Below are 21781 nucleotides of genomic sequence, written 5' to 3'. Positions count from 1 at the left end.
TAAACAGCACAGAGAGTTTTGGAGTATTTTGAGAGTCTTAATTAGCATAGGGCTTTTTCTTCTTGTTGAGTCAATGATTGCTGCCAGGCCTCCATATCCTTAGGCACCTGGGAATATATTAATCAATGTATTTGGAATATAGAAAAGGAAATACAGTAGTTTTTAAGGTTAGCAATACTAGACTTTTTGAGTTAATGGATTTTCTCTTTTGTAATAGATCACTGTGCTTTGTTATAAATCACTGTGTCCTTGCTATGTAAAAATGTAACTTTATTACTATCTTAAGACTAAATAGATCTTAAGGGGAACATTGGTGAAAGGATTTTCATTTGTTGGGCTGATGTTTGCTGCTAAATCTCCATATTCCCTGCCCTTATAATGAATATAACTAACATATAGGAGAAATAAGTATTAACCTTTAAGCATATAGGAGAAATAAGTATTAACCTTTAAGATTAATCATGTTAACCTTGGGTTAAATAAGTTCCTTTCTTTATTGTAACTCACTACACCCTCACCCTATAGGAATGTAACTTTATTTGGAGGGTGGTGCCTGCTTTAAGAAAACACACCCTTTAAGAAATAAGTTTTTTGGTTATCTGAAAGAAAGGATCATAAAATGTCAGCAGGTCTCACTCATGGCCAGAAGATGATGTAATATCCCTAAGACCTTTTTTTTATACATTTATGTGAAGCACCTGATTTTGATAATGGTCAGGACTGCTGATTCCCGTGTGACTCTGTATTCATCCCTATGTGTAACAAAAGGTATATAAGCAAACCCAAAACTAAAGAAATCGGATCAGTTTCCGGAAAGACTGATACCCCCATGTCGTTCTTTCTTGCTCCTCGTTTTTCTGGCTGAATTCCCATCTGGAGCGTGGATGCTATTCCACGTAATCCAAGTTATTCAGCCTCTTTTTCTCCACTAATCTTCCTACTACACTATCCGTTTCTAATCTCTCTATATATCTGTAATTAAATATGTATTTTTCCAAGGACGCCGATGCCGTCCCCACCTTCGAATTCCCTGGATCCACCAGGGCTGGACCCCGGCAGAGAACCAAATCCACAGAGTGGAATTAGTTATTTCAACCACAGAGGCATACAATCAACACAGTCATTTAGCTGAAGAATTTCTCAAAGCATGGAACGTGGATTACTTGCAGTCTTCTCAGTCACCTAGGTTGTCAAATGTAAATTCCTGGAGAGATTGAGAACTGGAATATCAGCCTCTGTTGATGGGACTAAGGAATCTGCATTATAAGCAACATTTCGTGGCACGCTGATGTAAGCTTAAGTTTAAACATGGAATTAGGCAAAAAAGAAAGTCCATGATAGCTTTTTAATAAGAATAGCCTTGATATTCAACTAGAACGTGTTTAAAAGATAAAAGAAGTAAGCAATGCTTAAGACTAGTCTCTTCGGGCATTCCAGTGCAAGTCCCACAATTGGCAATGGGTGTTCAGGGGACCACAACAGTTTGAACATGGCTTTCTCAGACTTACAACTTTGGCAGCCATAACCATTGTGGTCTTATTTTGCCAGTCTTGGGCACATTTTGTGTCTCTGGGAAGGAGAACTTTCTTCTGGAGCTGTTTACCGAGAAACCCACTACAGAACATATAAGTCATCATGTTTCCCTCTGTTCCCAAAACCTATTTCCTAATTGACATTAAAAAGTTCTTGTAATCAAATAACTAAGAGTAAGACTGAAATTGAAGTCACAATTAAAATTTATCTAAGTTTAGAAAAGATAAGCCTCTAAATATTAAGTGTTTTTCTCTGGGTGGTGGGATTATGAAGTTCATACTTAGTAGGGTTTTTTTTTTTGTTTGCTTGTTTTTACAGTGGACTCTGTTGGCTTTTATTTTGGTTATAAAAGTTTTTGCTTTGAAAGAAAGTCAATTTTGAGGTCTCAGAATAGCATTCTATTCTTTAAAACAGCATTCTATTCATTCAGAAATAGTGTTCTATTTTTTCATCCTGAGAGCAAAAACAGACAGTCCTTAAGAATATGATGCTCTCTTGTAATCTTTTAAGTAGGCTTATGTGTATATTCTCTTTAGCTAATGACCAGTGGAAGCAAGATAGAAAGAAATGATCTATGTTGTAAGACTTTGGAAAACATCTCAAGATAGGCAAAAATTTGAGGATCTTGAATATTTTTATCTCAATGACTAAGAAAGTATGTGGTACTATATTTTAATTTTATTGACATATAGTTGACTTATAGTGTTAATTACTGCTGTACAGCAAAACAGTTGTTACACACACACATACAGAGTAGGACTTTGTTGTTTATCCATTCTATATATAATGGTGTCCATCTGCTAATCACAAACTCCCAATCCATCCCTCCCCCTTGGCGACCATAAGTCTGTTCTCTATGTCTGTGAGTCTGTTTTTGTTTCATAGATAAGTTCATCTGTGTCATATTTTAGATTCCCATATGAGTAATATCATGATATTTGTCTTTCTGACTTACCTCACTTAGTATGATAATATCTAGGTTCATCCTTGTTGCTACAAATGGCATTATTTCATTTTTTTATGGCCAAGTGGCATTCCATTGTGTGTATATATACGCATATATATAGCATATCTTCTTTATCCATTCATCTGTTGATGAACATTTAGTTTGCTTTCATGTCTTGGCTGTTGTGGTTATTGTGCTTCTAGGGACATTGGGGTGCATGTATCTTTTTGAATTAGAGTTTGGTCTGGATATATATCCAGGAGTGGGATTATTGGATTATATGGCAACTCTATAAGAAACCTCTATACTGTTTTCCATAGTGGCTGCACCAATGTACACTCCTACCAGTAGTGCAGGAGGGTTCCCTTTCCTCCACAGCCTCCCCAGCACTTATTTGTACATTTTAAAATTATGGTTATTTTGACTGATGTGAGGTGGTATCTCAATGACTTCCATTTCTCTAATAATTAGTAATTCTGAACAGATGCCTTTTGGACATCTGCATGTCTTTGGAGAAATGTCTATTTAGGTCTTCTGCCCATTTTTTGATTGTTTTTTTGTTGTTGTTGTTGTTGAGTTGTAGGAGCTATTTGTATATTTTGGAAATGAACTCCTTGTCATTGCATTATTTACAAATGTTTTCTCCCAGTCTTCAGGTTGTTTTTACCTTTTATTTATGGTTTCCTTTGCTATATGGCGACTATAGTCAATTCTAGGAATCACATTTTTCTAACATCTCTGAATTCAGTATTTATCTTTTAAAAATTAGCTTTGACATATAATTCACATATCATAAGTCATCCCTTAAAAGTATAAAATTCAGTTGCTTTTTGTATATTCAGAGTTGTGCAACTGTGGTCACTACTGTTACCACACACAAGTTCGTGTGCCTGATGCACAGTGAGCCAAACAAACCAAAACATCAGAATCCAGAGCAGAGACAGTTCTGCTGCAGGACCATGCAAGGACAGGGTGGCTCATGATAAAAGAAAACTAAACTCCTGAGTTCTCTGGTGGTTTCTGGGGACAAGATTTTACAGGCATAATTTCAGGTGAGTGCTGCAGGGTGTGATTAGTTGGTAGAGAGGGAATAAGGTGGTGCTCCAGTAATCTTGGCTCAGCCATAAGTTACCATCCTCTATCCAGGTGGGGGATAGAGGACAGTTCCCTTAGTCCCCAGCTAAGTAGTGGGGGCCTTAGTTCCTGCAGAAGAACTCAAAGATATGTTGTTGTGTCTATTCCTTGAGAAGGAACCAGGACCCTGCCATGTTACTGCACTACTGATTCTTGACTGCTCTTTGTTTCTGCATCCCCTCCCTTTTCTGATTAGCAACAGTTCGAATTCACCCTTTGGAACTCAGGGCAGGCTGAACAAAGCCTCTTTCCTACAAACTATTAACTGGGACATGAAAAGAAAGGATCTATACCCCGGATAGCCCACAGGGTCCTGGCTTGGTTTCACAATTCTCTTTGGTACACACTAGGAATGAAAATAGGGCTTCCCTGATAGCTCAGTTGGGAAAGAATCCTCCTGCAATACAGGAGACCCCAGTTCGATTCCTGGGTTGGGAAGATCCGCTGGAGAAGGGATAGGCTACCCACTCCAGTATTCTTGGGCTTCCCTTGTGGTTCAGCTGGTAAAGAATCCACCTGCAATGCAGGAAACTTGGGTTTGATCCCTGGGTTGGGAAGATCCCCTGGAGAAGGGAAAGGCTACCCACTCCAGTATTCTGGCCTGGAGTATTCCATGGACTATATAGGGGGATTCCATAGGGGTCACCAAGAGCTGGACACGACTGAGTCACTTTCACTTTTCTGGAGTGAAAATGCTGGGTCACAGGGTAACTGTCTATTTTACATTTTGAGGAGCTATATACTATTAGCTCCAAAGTGGCTGCTGTGTGAGTGCTTAAGTCGCTCATTCATGTTCAGCTCTTTGCAAAACCATGGACTATAGCCCGCCAGACTCCTTTGTTCATGGGATTCTCTAGGCCAGAATACTGGAGTGGGTAGCCATTCCCTTCCCCAGGAGATCTTTCCAACCCAGGGATCGAACCCTAGTCTCCTGCATTGCAGGCAGATTCTTTACCATCTGAGCCACCAGGTACCATTTTATAACTCTACCAACAGTGCATGAAAATTCCAATTTTTCAACACATTCTGAACACTTGTTACTGTCTTTCTGATTTTAGCTATTGTTACCAAATCCAAGCTTGGTCTGTTTGCCGCATGACAGGCAAATAATCAGGAGATGAGGTATTGAGGCAATGAACAGAAAGAACAATGACTTTATTTGAAAAGCTGGGCATCTGAGAAGATGACAGACAAGTGTTTCTAGTCTTATCCGGGTCTGGATGCTAGTATCTTTTGTAGAACAGAGAGAGGGACAAGGTGAGGAAGTAAAAAATGCCATAAGCCTTGCAGAATATCTCCTGGATTAGCCAGCAGCGAGGAGGGGCTGGGATAACTTTTCTGCAACCTTTCACAAGTGGGCAGGGTCAGAATGTCTCCCGGTGAGCTGAACAAAGCATTTTAGTTAAACTTTCAGGCTGAGAGGCAGGTCATTATGTATGCTTACAGCTTATAGACAGCATCCTTTCAGTGGTTATAGTAACAAAAACAATGGAGAGCAAAGGTTAAAGTAAAGCGGATCTAACAAGGAGTCAGATTCTGTTCTTCCCTTGCTACTCTCACAGTGGGTTTGAAGTGGTATTTTTCTGGTTTTTCACTTGCGTTTCTCTGATACCTAATGTTCTTGGTAATCTGTACATGCTTATTGGTCATTTGTGTATCTTTTTTGGAAAAATACCTATTCAGATCTTTTGACCATTTTTAAACTGGGCCATCTGTCCTTTTCTTGATGAGTTATGAGATCTCCAAGTATTCTGGATACTATTTCCTTATTAGATATGATTTCCAAATATTTTCTTCCATTGTATGGGTTGTCTTTTTACTTTTGACAAAGTATAAAGGACAGTGTCCTTTGAAACACAAAATAGTTTTGAAGTCCAATTTATTTTCTTTTGTTGCTTGGGTTTTGATGTTTAAGAACTCATTGACTAAGGTCACAAAGGTTTACTCTTCTACAGTTTTTCCTCTGTCCATTTTGAGTTAATTTTTGTATACTGTGTGAGGAAGGGGTCCAACTTCATTCTTTTGCATGTGAATATCTAGTTATCCCAGCTCCATCTGTTAAACACTTTTCTTTCCCCACTGAATTGTTCTCGTACTCTTGTAAAATGGAATGCATCTCCCAACTGTAACTGGCTATGTTTTTCTATAACACATGGCATTTTAGATTTACTAAAGTGTTAGAATACTTAATCCTGAAATAAATGCCTATATAAATGTGTATTTTGGGGAGGGGATGAAAAATCTATTTCCTTCAACAATACGAAGACTCCTTAAATATCAATGTGGTGAGGAAAAAAAACTGTCATAAAGACCTTTTGTTATGAAAAGACATACTAGTTTCTTGGAGGCTTACACATAATGCTATGCTGTTAAAAAGTAAATGAAGATTATCAAAAAGGTACCAATGTGACTCTAGTGGCCATGCAGAAAATCCATTAATTCTACAAGCCAAGTTAAATTCTCCTGAAAGTTAGATTTGACTGTGAGGTAATACCACAAATATAAACACCAATGGAATTTTTCAAATAATAAAATTGAGATTTTCAGAATCTAGATTTAAATAGGTATTGTGCAGAATATAAAACAATGATCAGCTCAACTGTTTGGGATCAACCTGAAAGTCTGAAAAATGCAGAAGTCAAGTCTACTTTTCTATTTACTTCCTACTGAACGGTCTGATGAAGACAATGACTCACAAAGATACCGAGATCCATTTAATAGTTTTTGAAGATTTTTTCCTGTAAAATGGCTTGTATTTCCACAGATACAATAGTGAAGAAATAAACTTTTCAATTTGACATGAAATATAAAAGAACAGTTTTACAAATATATCCATAAAATTTAACTGCTCATAACACTATACATGGTAAATATGACCACCCTCTTAGCTTCTAGACTATTTAATACAGAGAAACAATCTGTCATCTCAGCTAAAAAGAAACAACTTCCCTTTCATTGAGCTTTTGTTTGTTTAGAAACAGTTAAGTAGAACTGGAAAAATATTTGCTTTTCCCTATCTTCCTCTAGGGATTCTGCATAAGGGTGAAAACTTGAGAGGATATTAGTTCTACTAAAAGGAAATACTGAACCTTCTGTTTTACTGCTTCAATAATGCTTACATTCTTTTAAAAAGGTTCTGGAGTTGTCTTACTGGTCTTTGACTGGGTCATAAAGAAATGATAAAAGAGCCATGCTGTCCTTCTAGCACTCAAGGAGGAACTTCATACCCTCTGCCCATGAAGGCTAAACCGTGGGGATGTAAGAGCTACAGCCAAAGGAACAGAGCTGGATCCGGCTTAAAATCAAGATTCTGTCGTTTGTCTATCAGAAATTCCACTGTTACAAGGCAGGACTGCATGAAGCTGACAAGCGTTTTTTAGCCAGCATTAACAAAGTTGTGATCACATATCCTTTCAATCCAAAGAACAGAATGGATTTAAAAAGGAACATTGATCAAAATCATAGAACTGCAAGTAACAACTCTGTAACCTATGTTACACTTAAATTAAGAAGGAGAAAACATGCTCCTTTTTAAATTCTCAAAAAGTGCCCAAATAACAATACTGAGCTCCCAAACAGCAGGGGTTGAAAAAAAATTTTTTTTTAATGTAAGCAAAAACAAAGCACTGAAGCTTTATGAAGAAAAGAGTTCTCCTCAACTTTGCTAATATAGTAGATGTAATAATTTAAAAATAATTTCCCTACTGATCCTGGAAATAAAATCTACTACAATCATGTGTATGCCAGTTCCTGGCATATTTCTGCATCCAGATTCATTAGTCTCCTTAATGGAGCCCATCATTTTTCCAATGGCTTTCTCCTTTCTTTAAACCCTAACCCTGAAATTCTATAACCAGTTATGTCACGTGGCTTCCCTGAGGCACAAAGGTACCAAACTCTATAATTAACTATCGAGGAATGATAAATATGCTATTTATATTAAAAGATTTTCATTCTTTCGGGCTACAGTTAGAAAAAAAAAAACACAGAAAGCATAATACTTATTCTGCCATGTGAACTGTAGCCCTTCTTGCAAAAAGCGAAACCAAATAAGGAAAATGTAGAGTTGCAGCATGCATGACCTGGCAGCACCAATTAGTGATAATAAAAAAAAAAATTCCAGGCTAGAAAAATATTCAGGGTTGTATCCCATTAACTCTGAACTCTTTTTTCTTTTTCTTCTTTTTTGGTAATAAACTGGCATAAACAATTGGGGGGTGGAAAACTATGGGAATACATCACTGGGGTTTTTCTGGAAATGTAGTCACAAAAGGCATTTTGGTCAGGCTGAGATCAAGATAACTGGTCTGCAATTTCCTATGTATACACCTGGGAAGTGGGATTTGTCCTTGAATGTGATGTCAAGCAAGACATAATAACAGGCATGACCTCTGAGAAGTTACCTTTTCTGAACTATATGACTCGACTCTGAGTTAGAGTTCTTTATTCTCACAAATGAAATTGCTCTCAAATATAGGGGGTAGGGGGAGTCTCATTAATCAACATTAGAAGATCTTACTGGAAGTGGCCAAGATGAGCCTGGCTTCCTTCTACAGAGGTGCGACCTGGATGTGGTTCCCCAGGCAGGGGAAAGGGAATCTCACTTGGAAGTCAGAAGAAAAAATGTGGCACTAATAGGGTGGGTCACTGTTACCCCTTCCAAGAGCTTGGAATTTCTTACCCAAGCTTACTAAAAGTCAAAGCTTTCAAGTTGGAACATAACTATGGCTGCATGTAGAAGTACTACACTTTAACTACTACAGTCCTTGAAACAGAAAATTATATCCGATGGTAACTTTTTGGAAAAAAAAAAAGTTTTTGATAGTCTTGCATCTAGAAAGGCTAGATATTACCTATTTATCTTACAAGATGCTTTTTAGGGTATCAAGACTCCTCAAATCACCTTCTTCATATGGCAAGAAAAGGGACTGTGTGCTCCCTGCATCATTTTGTGGAGCCTAAAGTGGCACACACTGCACTTGTAAAAGCTAACCATGGGAGACTCTGGGTATGTCAAAAGGCATTCGATATTCTGGGCAATTTCATTTTTTTCTTTCATTCTCTGTCTGCAGGTTGAGCAAGCTATACAGAATACAGGAAGCTATCAATAAGAGGACTGTTGTTGGATTTTCACAGCACTTAAAAATTACCAAAACAAAACCACCTCATCAAACAATAATCTCCACTAAGAAGTAAAGCTATTTGAAAACTTAGAGGCTGAACTTTTTATATATTAAATCAACTTAAGCAGCAGCAATCAAGATGAATAGATCTTATCATGTTAAGGAAAAGGGCTTTCAAAATGGGTTAGAAGAAATGAAAATAGGCAAAATATTTGCTAGCAGGCAAACCATGGAAAAATCCAATTAGAACAGGAATACAGTATATTAGAATCATATAAATTATATATCTTTACAAAGGTTAAAAAATTGCGGCACGAATCTGCAATGGTCAATTTAAGATGTTAATTTAAACATAGTTGCTCCATGTGGCAGGAATCTTTCATCCCAGCCAGCTCTGGCAGGGGCATGTCCTGAAGGATCTTTGCTTCATGGGAATGGTGATACACTGGTACGGAGCACAGAGAACGAACATCCAAGAATTATTATTCAAAAATGAAATGAAACTAACAGAGAGGGCTGGTGGAGCTCATATGAAATTCTGATTTAATTATTCCTCAGTAAACACTCATTTGCTCTCTTGAAATCAGGAATTTCAAATGCTCTCTGCAGATGTACCACTTGGTGTTGTGTATCTAATGATTACATTTAAATTTAGTTTGATTTGCAAACATTTTCAAAATTTACAGGGCTCTGTAAGCTGCAGTGGAAGGCGACAGATGGCAGAAGGGGAGCGAACAAAACTGACTGCATCATTGTAATACGTTGCTTTTAAGTTCACAGAATTTTGGCTTTCTTAAGAAAAACTTAGGAAACCCCAACAAGTGGTTTTAAAGAGTAAAACCTTATTTCTAATCACTCTTCAATTATTCAGTAAGCAAATGAACTTGGTATTATATAACCTGGGCCATGTTTCCTGCTGCAGTAATCACCCTCATTTAATGAATGTTTAATAAGAGCTGTTACATTTTAATCAACCAAATAGTTCTACCCATGCAAGATGAGTGTCAGGGACACAGACCACGGCAGATCAAAAATAACAAAAGGCAGACCAAAAAGTTATAGAAAATTCTTTGTTTGAAATGCCAAGGGATTTGATGGATGTGTGTATAAAGTAATTAAATTCCACTGAAGTTAAAAATAATAATAATAATAATAATGACAACATATTCCCTCCCCTCAAAAGAAAAATTTAAAAAGCCCCAGATTTCAAAACAACCACCTGTACTTAAGGTCTCCTGTCCCCAACATCATCTTACAGAGCCACCCGTTTGGCATCTAGTCAGATTCTAATCTGTATTAAGTATTTCCAGACATGGCATGACTAAAATCTACACCACGCAGCACCGAAGGTTGCAATTAAGAGCCAACAACTTTTGAATACATTTCTTCTGGAGTTTTAAAACAGGATTTACATTCCTGTCCCAGTTTACCAAAGAAACCCCAAGGTTGAAATGAAAGCATGGCATTTTAAATCCAATTGTTACAAAGGTATTACGGTTTAATCAAGCACACTTCAATGATGATGCCGCTGTTGTGAGCATGCAACACACCACTGTTACGGTCAATGCCTTGCATGTTTCATCACCGTGCCCCTCTTTCTTCCCAGCTTCAGGACCCCCCTCCCCCTAATAAACGGCATTATAAAAAGGTAAAATCTAGAGTTAGTGGCAAAATCTTCACAGTAACTTGTTAATAAAGTCGTTGATGGCTCTTGAGGGCATCAATCAACTGGACCTTGGAAAATCAATTTGATGCAGTTCTGTTCCCCAAGCAGCTGTGTGGCACAGAAAGGGCAGGCGGCATGAAAGGCGTGAGTTCCGTGAGGCAGCGGGATCTGAGACCAATATTTCGCAGACTTCTCTGAGCACACGTGTCCACAAGGGGTGAAAGCGTGAGTGGGCGGTCCCGCGTCTACGTAAAAGCCTGCCTCGCAGCCGAGCCAGAGCGGCACATAGGGGCCCACTGTCCTGCACATGGGACACTCCCTCTCGTTGGCCTCCGTGTCGCTGCGATGGCCCCAGTTGTGATAGCCGTGCACGTGGCCGCAGCTGAGATACGCCCAGGGCTGCTTTTCCTCCACCACCTCTTTTCTGTTGATGCTGGGGAAGGCTAAGGTGTTGAGCCCCACTGGACACTGCGGCCGCGCCGCATTGATCTCCTGCCGCAGGGCTTCGATGTGCTTCTGGGTTGGGGTGTGAAAGAGGCCATCTGCCGTCCTCCAGAGCAGGGTGGCCCCGCACAGGTCGATGAGGGAGCCATCCTGCAGGACGTTGGTCTCAGTTTCCACCTACAAGTTTGACAGACATGTCTTTTTAAAGCAAAAAATTGGCAGATCTCACTAGTGTTCTTTCCTCTTAAAGATCAGCTATGAAATAAAAACGGGGCAGTTATCCCACGGCCTCCTTGAAAACTAGGGGGGTAACTAGCCCCTCTGAGTCTCCCTTTCCTCATCTGAACACTGGATATAAATCATATATGTGATACACATAAAGGCCTGGGGTTGAATACACTTACTTTCACACGTTCAATTAATGGAGTGGTTTATTTTTCTTTTTCGAAAAAAATTATTTTAATTGGAGGATAATTACTGTGGTTGTAATTGTAGTGGTTATTTTAACAAACTTCACAAATCTCCTTAGATTTTTATTTTTCCTCCTCAACAGCACAACACCTCCTTGGTCTCATAAGGCATAGGAGATGTCCAACCAGTTCATCTGGTGAAGACTTATGCTGATTTCGACCATAGTCAATTCAGAAGACCCTTGGTGGGCCTTGCAATAAATACTGCACTGCTGCCAGTGGTTCCTGGTGACCTTTAGCTTCACGCGATCTATCATTTTTCCTGCATTTCTAAGGTTTGAAGCAGAGACATTTACTGTGAACTTGAGAACATCATTTAAAAGATTGGCAGTGCTACACACCAAGTGCTCACAAGACTGATTAACAGTTAGACATGGGCCACAGAAACCTCATCCCTGCCTCCGTGTGCCACCTGCGCTCTATGGATGCACTCAGGTGAACTGCCCTCTGGCACGTGCATGAGTCCCCTCTGCCTAGAATTCTGCGTCCGGCTAGTCTACCTCAGGGCCTGGCAAACTCCCACTCAACATTCAAGGCTTACTTGGATGGCACTTTGCCTAGGAGTTGTCCTTTAATAATGAAAGCAGTCCTTCTCTAATAAAGTATCAAACACTAGTAGTTAGGAAAAGGTAAAATCCCAACAAAATGATAGATCTTAATATTTTACAGGAAAAACACAGAGACAGGTTTTCAGTAGCCTTTAACTTGCTGAATCTCTCTTCTCACTCCACTGCCCCCCTGAACACCTCCTGATCTCCTCTCTTCTTGCTAGATGTCAGGAGTCTCCCTTCTCTCTTGACAACAAATAATTCTCAGGGGAGGTTTAATCTCTGCATCAAACTGGGTAAGAAGAACACTGCTGTGGTAATAAATTGGAGTTTGGCACATTTTTTTCCCCCCTTATGATTATTTTTTATTCATTGCTTTGTGTTTTTATCAGTGATACATACATATATATCTATTCTTTTTAAAATTATTTTAAATTGAAGGATAATTGATTTACAGTTTGTATTGGTTTCTGCCAAACATCAACATTAATCAGCCATAGGTATATCTATGTCCCCTCCCTCTTGAGCATCCCTCCCAAAATTCTTTTCCCATTTAGGTTATTACGGAATATTGAGCAGAGTTCCCTGTGCTATACAGTAGGTCCTTCTTGGTTCAGTTCAGTTCAGTCGCTCAGTCGTGTCCGACTCTTTGTGACCCCATGAATCGCAGCATGCCGGGCCTCCCTGTCCATCACCTTGTTGGTTAATCTATTTTAAATATAGTAGTGTGTTTATGTTAATCCCAAATTCCCAATTTGCCCCTCTCCCTAACTTTCCCATTTGGTAACCACAGGCTTGTTTTCCACTTCTGTGAGTTTGTTTTGTAAGTAAGGGCATTTGTATCACTTTTTAAAAGATTCCTCATGTAATAGAATATCATGATATTTGTCTTTCTGTTCTTACTTCAGTTAGTACAATAATCTCCAGGTCTATACATCTTGCAATGAAATGAGGTTATTTCATTCTTTTTAAGAACTAAGTAATATTTCATGACACTGCTGACAAATCAGCTGTTTCTGCAGAGGTTCAAGGGAAAGGCCTTTTGAGAAGTTTGCAAGTTTCTTTTGTATATCTACAAAAGCTTTATTCACTCTGTTAACTTTTTCATCATTCACAATGTTTATCTTCTTATGATTAGTGGCAACTGGTTTTGCTTTATATTTAACCTTAAAGCTTTTTTGGCTGGCTATGTGGAATACATTCCTAGACTTCTGCCCTATTAGTTTGTTCTTGGCCATGGTCTCTCACCAGACCTCCAATACCCTTGTGCAGTTGGCTCAAGTTCCAGGTGACACCATCTCAAACCACAGCTTCTTTATCCATTCATCTGTTGACATTTAGATTGTTTCCATGTCTTGGCTATTGTAAACAGTGCTGCAGTGAACACTGGGGTATATGTATCCTTCCAAATCATGAATTTCTCTAGATGTATGCCCAGAAGTAGAATTGTTGAATCACATGGTAACTCTTTTAGATTTTCACCTGGAGAATCCCATGGATGGAAGAGCCTGGCGGGCTACAGTTCATGGTCGCAAAGAGTCAGACATGACTAAGGGACTAACACTTTCATTTTTACATTATCAACATTGTAGGAGAGTTCCTTCCCTTTTCTCTACATCCTCTCCAGCATGTACTGTTTGTAGATTTTTTGATGGCCATTCTGACTGGTCTCAGGTGACATCTCATTTTGGTTTTGATTTTCATTTCTCTAATAATTAGTGATGGTAAATATCTTTTCCTGTGCCTTCTTTGGAGAAATGTCTGTTTTTTATTTTTTATTTTTTTGATATTGAGTTGCATGAGCCGTTTGTAAATTTTGAAGATTAATTCCTTGTGGGGTGCATCATTTACAAATATTTTCTCCCATTCTATGGATTGTGTCTTCATTTGTTTATGGTTTTCTTTGCTGGGTAAAAGCTTTTGAGTTTAGTTAGATACCATTTATTTATTTTTGTTTTTATTTTCATTATTCTAGAAGACAGGGCCAAAAAAAATATTGCTATGATTTTTGTCCATGTTCTGCCTATGTCTTCCTGCAAGGGTTTTGTACTTTTAGGTCTTTAACCCATTTTGAATTTGTGTATGGTATTAAAGAATGTTCTAATTTCATTATTTTACATGTAACTGTTCAATTCTCCCAAAACAATTTATAAAAGAGAATGTTTTTCCTCCATCATATAGTTTTGTCTCCTTTGATATAGATTAATTGACCATAGGTGCCTAAGATGATTTCTGGACCTTCTATCTTGTTTCATTGATGTCTATTTCTGTTTTTGCACGAGTACCATACTGTTCTGATGACTGTACTTTTGCAGTATAGTCTGAAGATGGGGAAACTGATTCCTCCAGCTCTGTACTTCTTTCTCAAGACTGCTTTGACTATTTAGGGTCTTTTGTGTTTCCATAAAGATTTCTAGTTCTATGGCAAATGCCATAGGTAATTTGACAGAGATTGCATTAAATCTGTAGATTGCCTTGGCTAGTATGGCCATTTTCATAATATTGATTATTTTAATCCAAGAACATGATATATTTTTCCATCTGTCTGCATCATCTTTGTTTTCTTTCATCAGTGTCTTATGGTTTTCAGAATATAGGTTTTTGCTTCCTTAGGTAGATTTATTCTTAGGTATTTTATTCTTTTTGATGTGATGATAAATGGAATTGTTTTTTTCAATTTCTATTTCTAATCTTTTGTTGTTAGTGTATAGAAATGCAACAGCTTTCTATGCATCAATTTTGTATCCTACAACTATACAAATTCACTGATGAGCTCTAGTAGTTTTCTGGTAGCATCTTAGGATGCTAAGGATTTGCTATGTACAGAATCATGTCCTCTTCAAACAGTGACAGTTTTACTTTTTTTACAGTTTGGATTCCATTTATTTATTTATTCTTTGATTGCTGTGGCTAGGATTTCCAAAATTATGCTGAATAGAAGTAGTGAGAGTGGACCTCCTTGTCTTATTCCTGATCTTAGAGGAAATACTTTCAGCTTTTCATTGTTGAGTGTGATGTTAGCTGTGGGTTTGTCATATATCACCTTTATGGTGTTGAGATATGTTCCTTCTGTGGTCACTCTGAAGCATTTTTATCCAAAATGGATGTTGACTATTATGAAAAGCTTTTTCTGCATCTTTTGAGATGATTATATGATTTATATTCTTCAGTTTGTTGATGTGGTATATCACACTGACTGATTTGCTGATATTGAAAAATTCTTGCATCCCTGATATAAATCCCACTTGATCATACTGTGTGCTCCTTTTACTGTATTGTTGGAGTAGGTTTGCTAGTGTTTTATTCAGGATTTTTGCCTCTGTATTGATTATATTTGCCTGTGGTTTTCTTTTTGCATGTATGATATCTATCTGGTTTTGGAATCAGGGTAATAGTGGCCTCAGAGGATGAATTCAGAAGTGTTCCTTCCTCTGCAATTTTTTGGAGTAGTTTCAAAAGGTAAGTATTAATTCATCTCTAAATGTTTGGTAGAATTCACCTGTGAAGCCATCTGGTCCTGGACTTTTGCTTCTTGGAAGTTTTAAAATTACTGACTCAATTTCTGCACTGGTAATTGGTCTGTTCATTTTTTTCTATTTTTCCCTGGCTTAGTTTTGGGAGAGTGTACCTTTTAAAGAACTTGTCCATTTCTTCTAGGTTATCCATTTTGTTGGCATATAGTTGCATGCAGTAATCTCTTATGATCCTTTGTATTTCTGTAATGTGGTTGTAATTTCTCCATTTTCATTTGTAATTTTAATAATTTGGGCCCTCTCCCCTTTCTCTCTCTCTTTTTTTTAAATTGTCTACAATTGCTTTACAATATTGTGTTAAGTTTCTGTTGTACAAGGACATGAATCATTTATATGTGATATATATATATCCCATCTCTCTTGGACCTTCCTCCCACTCCCTCTTATTTCACCCACCTATGTCATCACAGAGCAACAAGCTGAGCTTCCTGTGCTATACAGCAGCTTCCCATTAGCTATCTGTTCTACACACGGTAGTGTATACATGTCATTACTAATCTCTGAATTTGTCAAACCCTCCCCTTCACCCTCCTGCATCCGCATGTGTGTTCTCTACGTCTGTGCCTCTATTCCTGCCCTGCTAATGGGTTAACCTGTACCATTTTTCTAAATTCCACACATATGCATTAATATACAATATTTGTTTTTCTGACTTCACTCTGTATGACAGACTCTAGGTCCATCCACATCTCTACGAATGACCCAACTTTGTTCCTTTTTATGGCTGAGTAATAATCCATTGCATACATGTACCATGTCTTCTTTATCCATTCATCTGTTGATGGACATTTGGGTTGCTTCCATGTCCTGGCTGTTGTAAGCAGTGCTGCAATGAACACTAGGGTACTTGTATCTTTTTGAATTATGGTTTTATCAGGGTGAATGCCCAGTGGTGGGATTGCTGGATCATATGACAAACTATTTTTAGTTTAAGGAACCTCCATATTGTTCTCCATAATGGCTGTATCAATTTATATTCCTACCAACACTGCAAGAGGGTTCTCTTTTCTCCAAACCCTCTCTAGCATTTATTATTTGTAGATTTTTTTTTTTTTGATGATGGCTATTCTGACCAGTGTGAGGTGATACCTCATTGTAGTTTTGATTTGCATTTCTCTAATAATTAGTGATGCTGAGCATCTTCCCATGAGCCTCCTGGCCATTTGTATGTCATCTTTGAGGAAATGTCTATCTAGGTCTTCCCATTTTTTGATTGGGTTGTTTTTGTTTTGATATTAAGCGGCATGAGCTGTTTATTTTGGAGACTAATCCTCCAAAGCAACTGTCTTTGTCAGTTGCTCCATTTCCAAATATTTTCTCCCATTCTGAGGGTTATCTTTTCATCTTGTTTATCCTTTCCTTTGCTATCCACAAGCTTTAAAGTTTAATTAGGTCTTATTTATTTTAAATTTTTATTATAGGAGGTAGGTCAAAAAAGATCTTTCTGTGATTTATATCAAAGAGTGTTTTTCCTATATTTTCCTCTGTGTGTTTTATAGTGTCTGATCTAACATTTAGGTCTTTAATTCACTTTATTTTTGAATATGGTGTTAAAGAATGTTCTAATTTCATTATTTTACATGTAGCTGTCTGGTTTTCCCAGGACTAATTTATTGAAGAGATTATTTTCCATTGTATATTCTTACCTCCTTTGTCATAGATTGCGTGACACAAGTTTGTGAGTTTATCTTTGGGTTTCTATCTTTTACCATTGATCTATATTTCTGTTTTTGTGCCAGTATCATATTGTCTTGATTATTGTAGTTTTATAGGATAGTCTGAAGTCAGGGAGCTTGATTTTCCCAGTTCAACTTTTCTTTCTCAAGATTACTTTGGCTATTCAGGGTCTTTTGAGTTTCTATACAAACTGTAAATTTTGGAGGTTCTAATTCTGTTAAAAATGCCATTGGTAACTTAATAGGGATTGCACTGAATCTGTAGATTGCTTTGGGTGGTATAGTCATTTTCACAATATTGATTCTTTTAATCCAAGAACATGGTGTATCCCTCCATCAGTTTGTGTCATCTTTGGTTTCTTTCATCAGTGCTTTATTGTTTTCGAGTACAGTCTTTTGCCTTCTTAGGTAGGTTTATTTCTAGGTATTTTATTCTTTTTGTTGCAGTGGTTATGGCATTGTTTCCTTAAATTCTTGTTGTGATCTTTCATTGTTAAGTGTATAGGAATACAGTAAGTTTCTATGTATTAATTTTGGGCCCTGCAACTTTACCAAATTCACTGATGAGCTCAAGCAGTTTTCAGATGCATCGTTAGGATTTTCTGTGTACAGTTATCATGTCATTTGCAAACAGTGACAGTTTTACTTCTTTCCCAATTTGTATTCCTTTTATTTCTATTTCTTCTCTGATTGCTGTCGCTAGGACTTTCAAAACTATGTGGAATAACAGTGGTGAGAGTGGACGCCTTGTCTAGTTCCAGAACTTAAGAGGAAATGGTTTCATTTTTCACCATTGAGAATGATGTTTGCTGTGGGTTTGTTGTATATGGGGTTTATTATGTTGAGGTTTGTTGTTGTTCAGCCGCTAAGTCATGTCCAACTCTTTATGACCCCATGGACTGTAGTATGCTCCACTGAATCAGTGATGCTGTCTACATCTCATCCTCTGCTGCCCTCTTTTTCTTTTGCCTTCAATCTTTCCCAGCATTAGTCTCTTCCAATGAGCTGGCTTCTCATGTCAGGTGGCCAAAATATTGGAGTTTTAGCATCAGTCCTTGCAATGAATACTCAGGGTTGATTTCCTTTAGGACTGATTGGTTTGATCTCCTTAGTTATTTAGTACTGTTTAACCTCCGTGTGTTTGTGTTTTTTACAGTTTTCTTTTTCTTGTGATTGATTTCTAATCTCATAGCATTGATTTCTAATCTCATAGCATTGTGACTGGAAAAGATGCTTGATATGATTTCAATTTTCTTACATTTACCAAGGCTTGATTTGTGATCAAGGGTGGGATCTCTCTTGGAGAATGTTCCATGTTCATTCTATTACTTAAGAAAGTCTATTCTGCTTTTAGGTGGAATTTCCTATAAATATCAATCTAGTGTGGATTACTGTGTCATTTAAAGTTTTTATTTCTTTATTTTCTGTCTGGATCTGTCCATTGGTATAAATATGGTGTTGATGTCCCCTACTATTATTGTGTTACTGTTGATTTACCCTTTTATGGCTGTTAGCATTTGCTTTATGTATTGTGGTGCTTCTATATTGGGAATATAAATATTTATAATTGTTATATCTTCTTAGATCGATCCCTTGATTATTATGTAGTGATCTTCCTTGTCTCTTATAAAGTCATTATTTTAAAGTCTATTTTATCTGTTGAGTATTGCTCCAGCTTTCTTTTTCTATCTCTTCACTTTAAGTCTGCATGTGTCCTAGGTCTGAGGTGGGTTTCTTGTAGATAACATTATATAGAGGTCTTGTTTTTGTACCCATTCAGCCAATCTGTGTCTTTTGGTTAGATACATTTAAATCCATTTACATTCAAGGTAAATATCAATATTTTGTCTTTAATTTTTGTCAATTTGATTACTGTGTATCTTGGCATGTCGCTCTGGGATTATTCTACCTGGGACTCCTGTGCTTCCTGGACTTAGGTGACTGTTTCCTTTCCCATGATGGGGAAGTTTTCAGCTACTATCTCTTCAAATATTTTCTCAAGTCCTTTCTCTTCTCCATCTGGGACCCCTATAATGTGAATGTTGGTGCATTTAATTTTGTCCTGGAGGTCTCTTAGACTGTCCTCATTTCTTTTTATTCTTTTATTCTGTCCCACAGCAGTGATTTCTACCATTCTGTCTTCCTGCTCATTCATTTTTCTGCTTCAGTTATTCTACTGATTCCTTCTATTGTATTGTATTGTTCAACTATTGTATTGTTCTTCTGTTTTAGGCAGAAGAACAAACATTTCTTCTTTGTTAAACATTTCTTTTATCTTCTTAGTGTGTGCTTCCATTCTTTTTCTGAGATCCCTGGATCATCTTTACTATCAGTACTCTGAATTGTTTCTGGGTAGATCTCCACTTCACTTAGTTGTTCTTCTGGGGTTTTATCTGTTCCTTTGTCTGGGGTATATTCCTCCCTCTGGCATCTCATTTTGTGTAGCTTCCTGTGTTTGCAGTGTCTATTCTGAAAGATGCAAGGCTGTAGTTCTTGTTTCTGCTATCTACCCCCTGGTGAATAAGGCTGGTCTTAGAGGCTTATGCAGGCTTCCTAGTGAGAGGGAATGCTTCCTGGCCACTGCTGGGTGGAGCTGGATTTTATCCCTCTGGTAGACAGGGTCATGTCAAGGGATATGTTGAGCAGGCAGCTATGTGTTCAGGAGACTTTAAGCAGCCTGTCTCCTACTGAGGAGGGCTGTGATCCCACCCTGTTGGTTGTTTGGCATCCCAGCAATGGAGACTACAGGCTGTTGGGTGGGGCTAGGTTTTCATGAAAAAATGGTGGCCTCCAGGAGGGCTCATGCCAATGAGTACTCCTCAGAATACCACTGCCAGTGTCTTTGTCCCCACAGTGAGCCACAGCTGCTCCCTACACAGGAAATCTTTTGATACCAGCAGGTAGGTCTAGTCAGGCCCCTAAGTGGTCATTGTTCCCCATTCCCCACCCCCGCCCCCCCGCCCCCCCCGCCCCCCCCCCGCCCGCCCCACTGCTCTCAGGGGCCTGACATGCACAAGACCTTGTGTATGCCCTCCAAGAATGGACATTCTGTTTCCCCCAGTCCTGTGATCAAAGCCCACTGGCGTTCAAAGCCAGATGCTCTGGGGACACCTCCTCCTGTTGCCAGAACCCCAGGCTGGGGAGCCTAATGTGTGGCTCAGAAGTCTCACTCTTATGGGAGAACCTGTGCAATATAATTATTTTCTAGTTTGTGGGACATCTACCCAGTGGGTATTGGATTTGATTTTATTACTACTGTGCCCCTTCTACCACTACCACTCCACTGGGGCTTCTTCCCTTTTTACTGGATGTAGGATATCTTTTGTGGTAGGTTCTGGTGGGTTGTTTTTGTTGTTGATGACTGTTTAACAGTTCATTGTGATTTTCACTTTTCATACAAAGAGGTGAGCTCATATTCTTCTACTCTATCATCTTGTCTCAACCCCCTCAGCCAGGTTGAACAACCTTTTTTCTTCCTGCACGGCAGTTCTTGGTAAATAATGTAACTTTTGAGTCTATGGTCTCTTATTTTCCACATATTCTTGACTCCTATGTCTAGGATAGGTGTCCCTCTGAGAGACTCCTGTGCCTTCCAGTACTTTCTTATGACTGTGCTGATCACAAAATATGCTAATGATTTGTGGCCTCACCTGTAATATTTTCCAGACTCCACAATTTGAGGGCAGAGCCCGGGGCATCCTGGTCATTATCAGATTCCCAGCTCTTAGCTCCTGCTTAGTCATGGCAACCAATTAAGGACTGGGTATAAACAGCACTGCTCCATTCTTACTCAGTTCTCATAGTGATTCTAAAGGGTATGTACCGGTATTATTCCAGTTACATGGATATGAGGCCAAGTATAAAGAGGTCAAGTCACCACTTCACAACTGTAGAGCTAAGTGGTAGATCAGGACCTGGAACTATGGCTTGACTTCAGAACTATTAATATGCAGTAACTGCTCAAACAGCAGCATGCTTTCCCTCTTAGTCATTATTTTTACATGCTCTTTCTATCTTTGAACAAAATACATGAATGAGAATTGGCAAGAAACTTATCCTGTGATGTGCCCTCCTGGACACCAGTGTATGCTTTCTATCTGCCCAGGGTGGTGCCAACCAAGTGTGATTCTCTACAAGATGGTACTGAGTAGAAGCCAGGAGTTCAAACTTAAACTCAGGCCCTCCTTGATTTAAAATCCCATTTGCTGCCACCTTCTAACTCTGTGACTGGGCAATATTCAACCTCTGTACGCTACACCTTCCTCATCCATAAAACGGGGATAATTCCACTTCCCTGACAAGGCTGGTGTGCAGATTAACATTTCTGAGACATTAGCTCATTTAATGCAGTGTCTGCACTCAGCAAACATACACTGCTTACTGTTGCTGTTATAATGATCAATAACTCATTTGACCATCCTAACCCAGTTTTGTGTAGAATTATCCTATGATCAAAACTTTTTTTGAAAAACAGATTTTACATCCTCTTTCCTATTTACAGTCTCTTGAAACATATTTCAGCAAAGTTTATTGAATTTGTTTAGCTTTCATAGAAAGTGTTATTCATTTTTAGTCATAATGCTCCAAGATTGGGATTTTATCACAAAAGGCAGAAGCCATACCTGCAGCTGAATAATGGTGTAAGCAAGTAATAAAAATAACTATCCCCTAAAAACACACATCCAGTAGAGAATAGCAAACCAGCTTT

General features: G+C 38.3%; 1 protein-coding gene across 3 annotated transcripts in view; it reads right to left on the bottom strand.

Moving 5' to 3' along the window:
• Positions 1 to 6314: 6314 nt before the first annotated feature.
• PELI2 (pellino E3 ubiquitin protein ligase family member 2) overlaps positions 6315 to 21781 on the bottom strand; it is a 189112-nt gene continuing 173645 nt past the window's right edge. For all 3 annotated transcript variants that reach the window (XM_069596692.1, XM_069596694.1, XM_069596693.1), the window contains one exon: positions 6315 to 11023. In XM_069596692.1, coding sequence (XP_069452793.1) covers positions 10457 to 11023 — 567 coding nt within the window. In that variant the 3' untranslated portion in view covers positions 6315 to 10456. The remainder of the gene's footprint in view (positions 11024 to 21781) is intronic.

Source organism: Ovis canadensis, chromosome 7 (assembly GCF_042477335.2).
Source record: "Ovis canadensis isolate MfBH-ARS-UI-01 breed Bighorn chromosome 7, ARS-UI_OviCan_v2, whole genome shotgun sequence".
NCBI lineage: Eukaryota > Metazoa > Chordata > Mammalia > Artiodactyla > Bovidae > Ovis > Ovis canadensis.
Note: the sequence above shows the minus strand (reverse complement) of the source record. Positions and strands in the feature narration are given on the sequence as shown.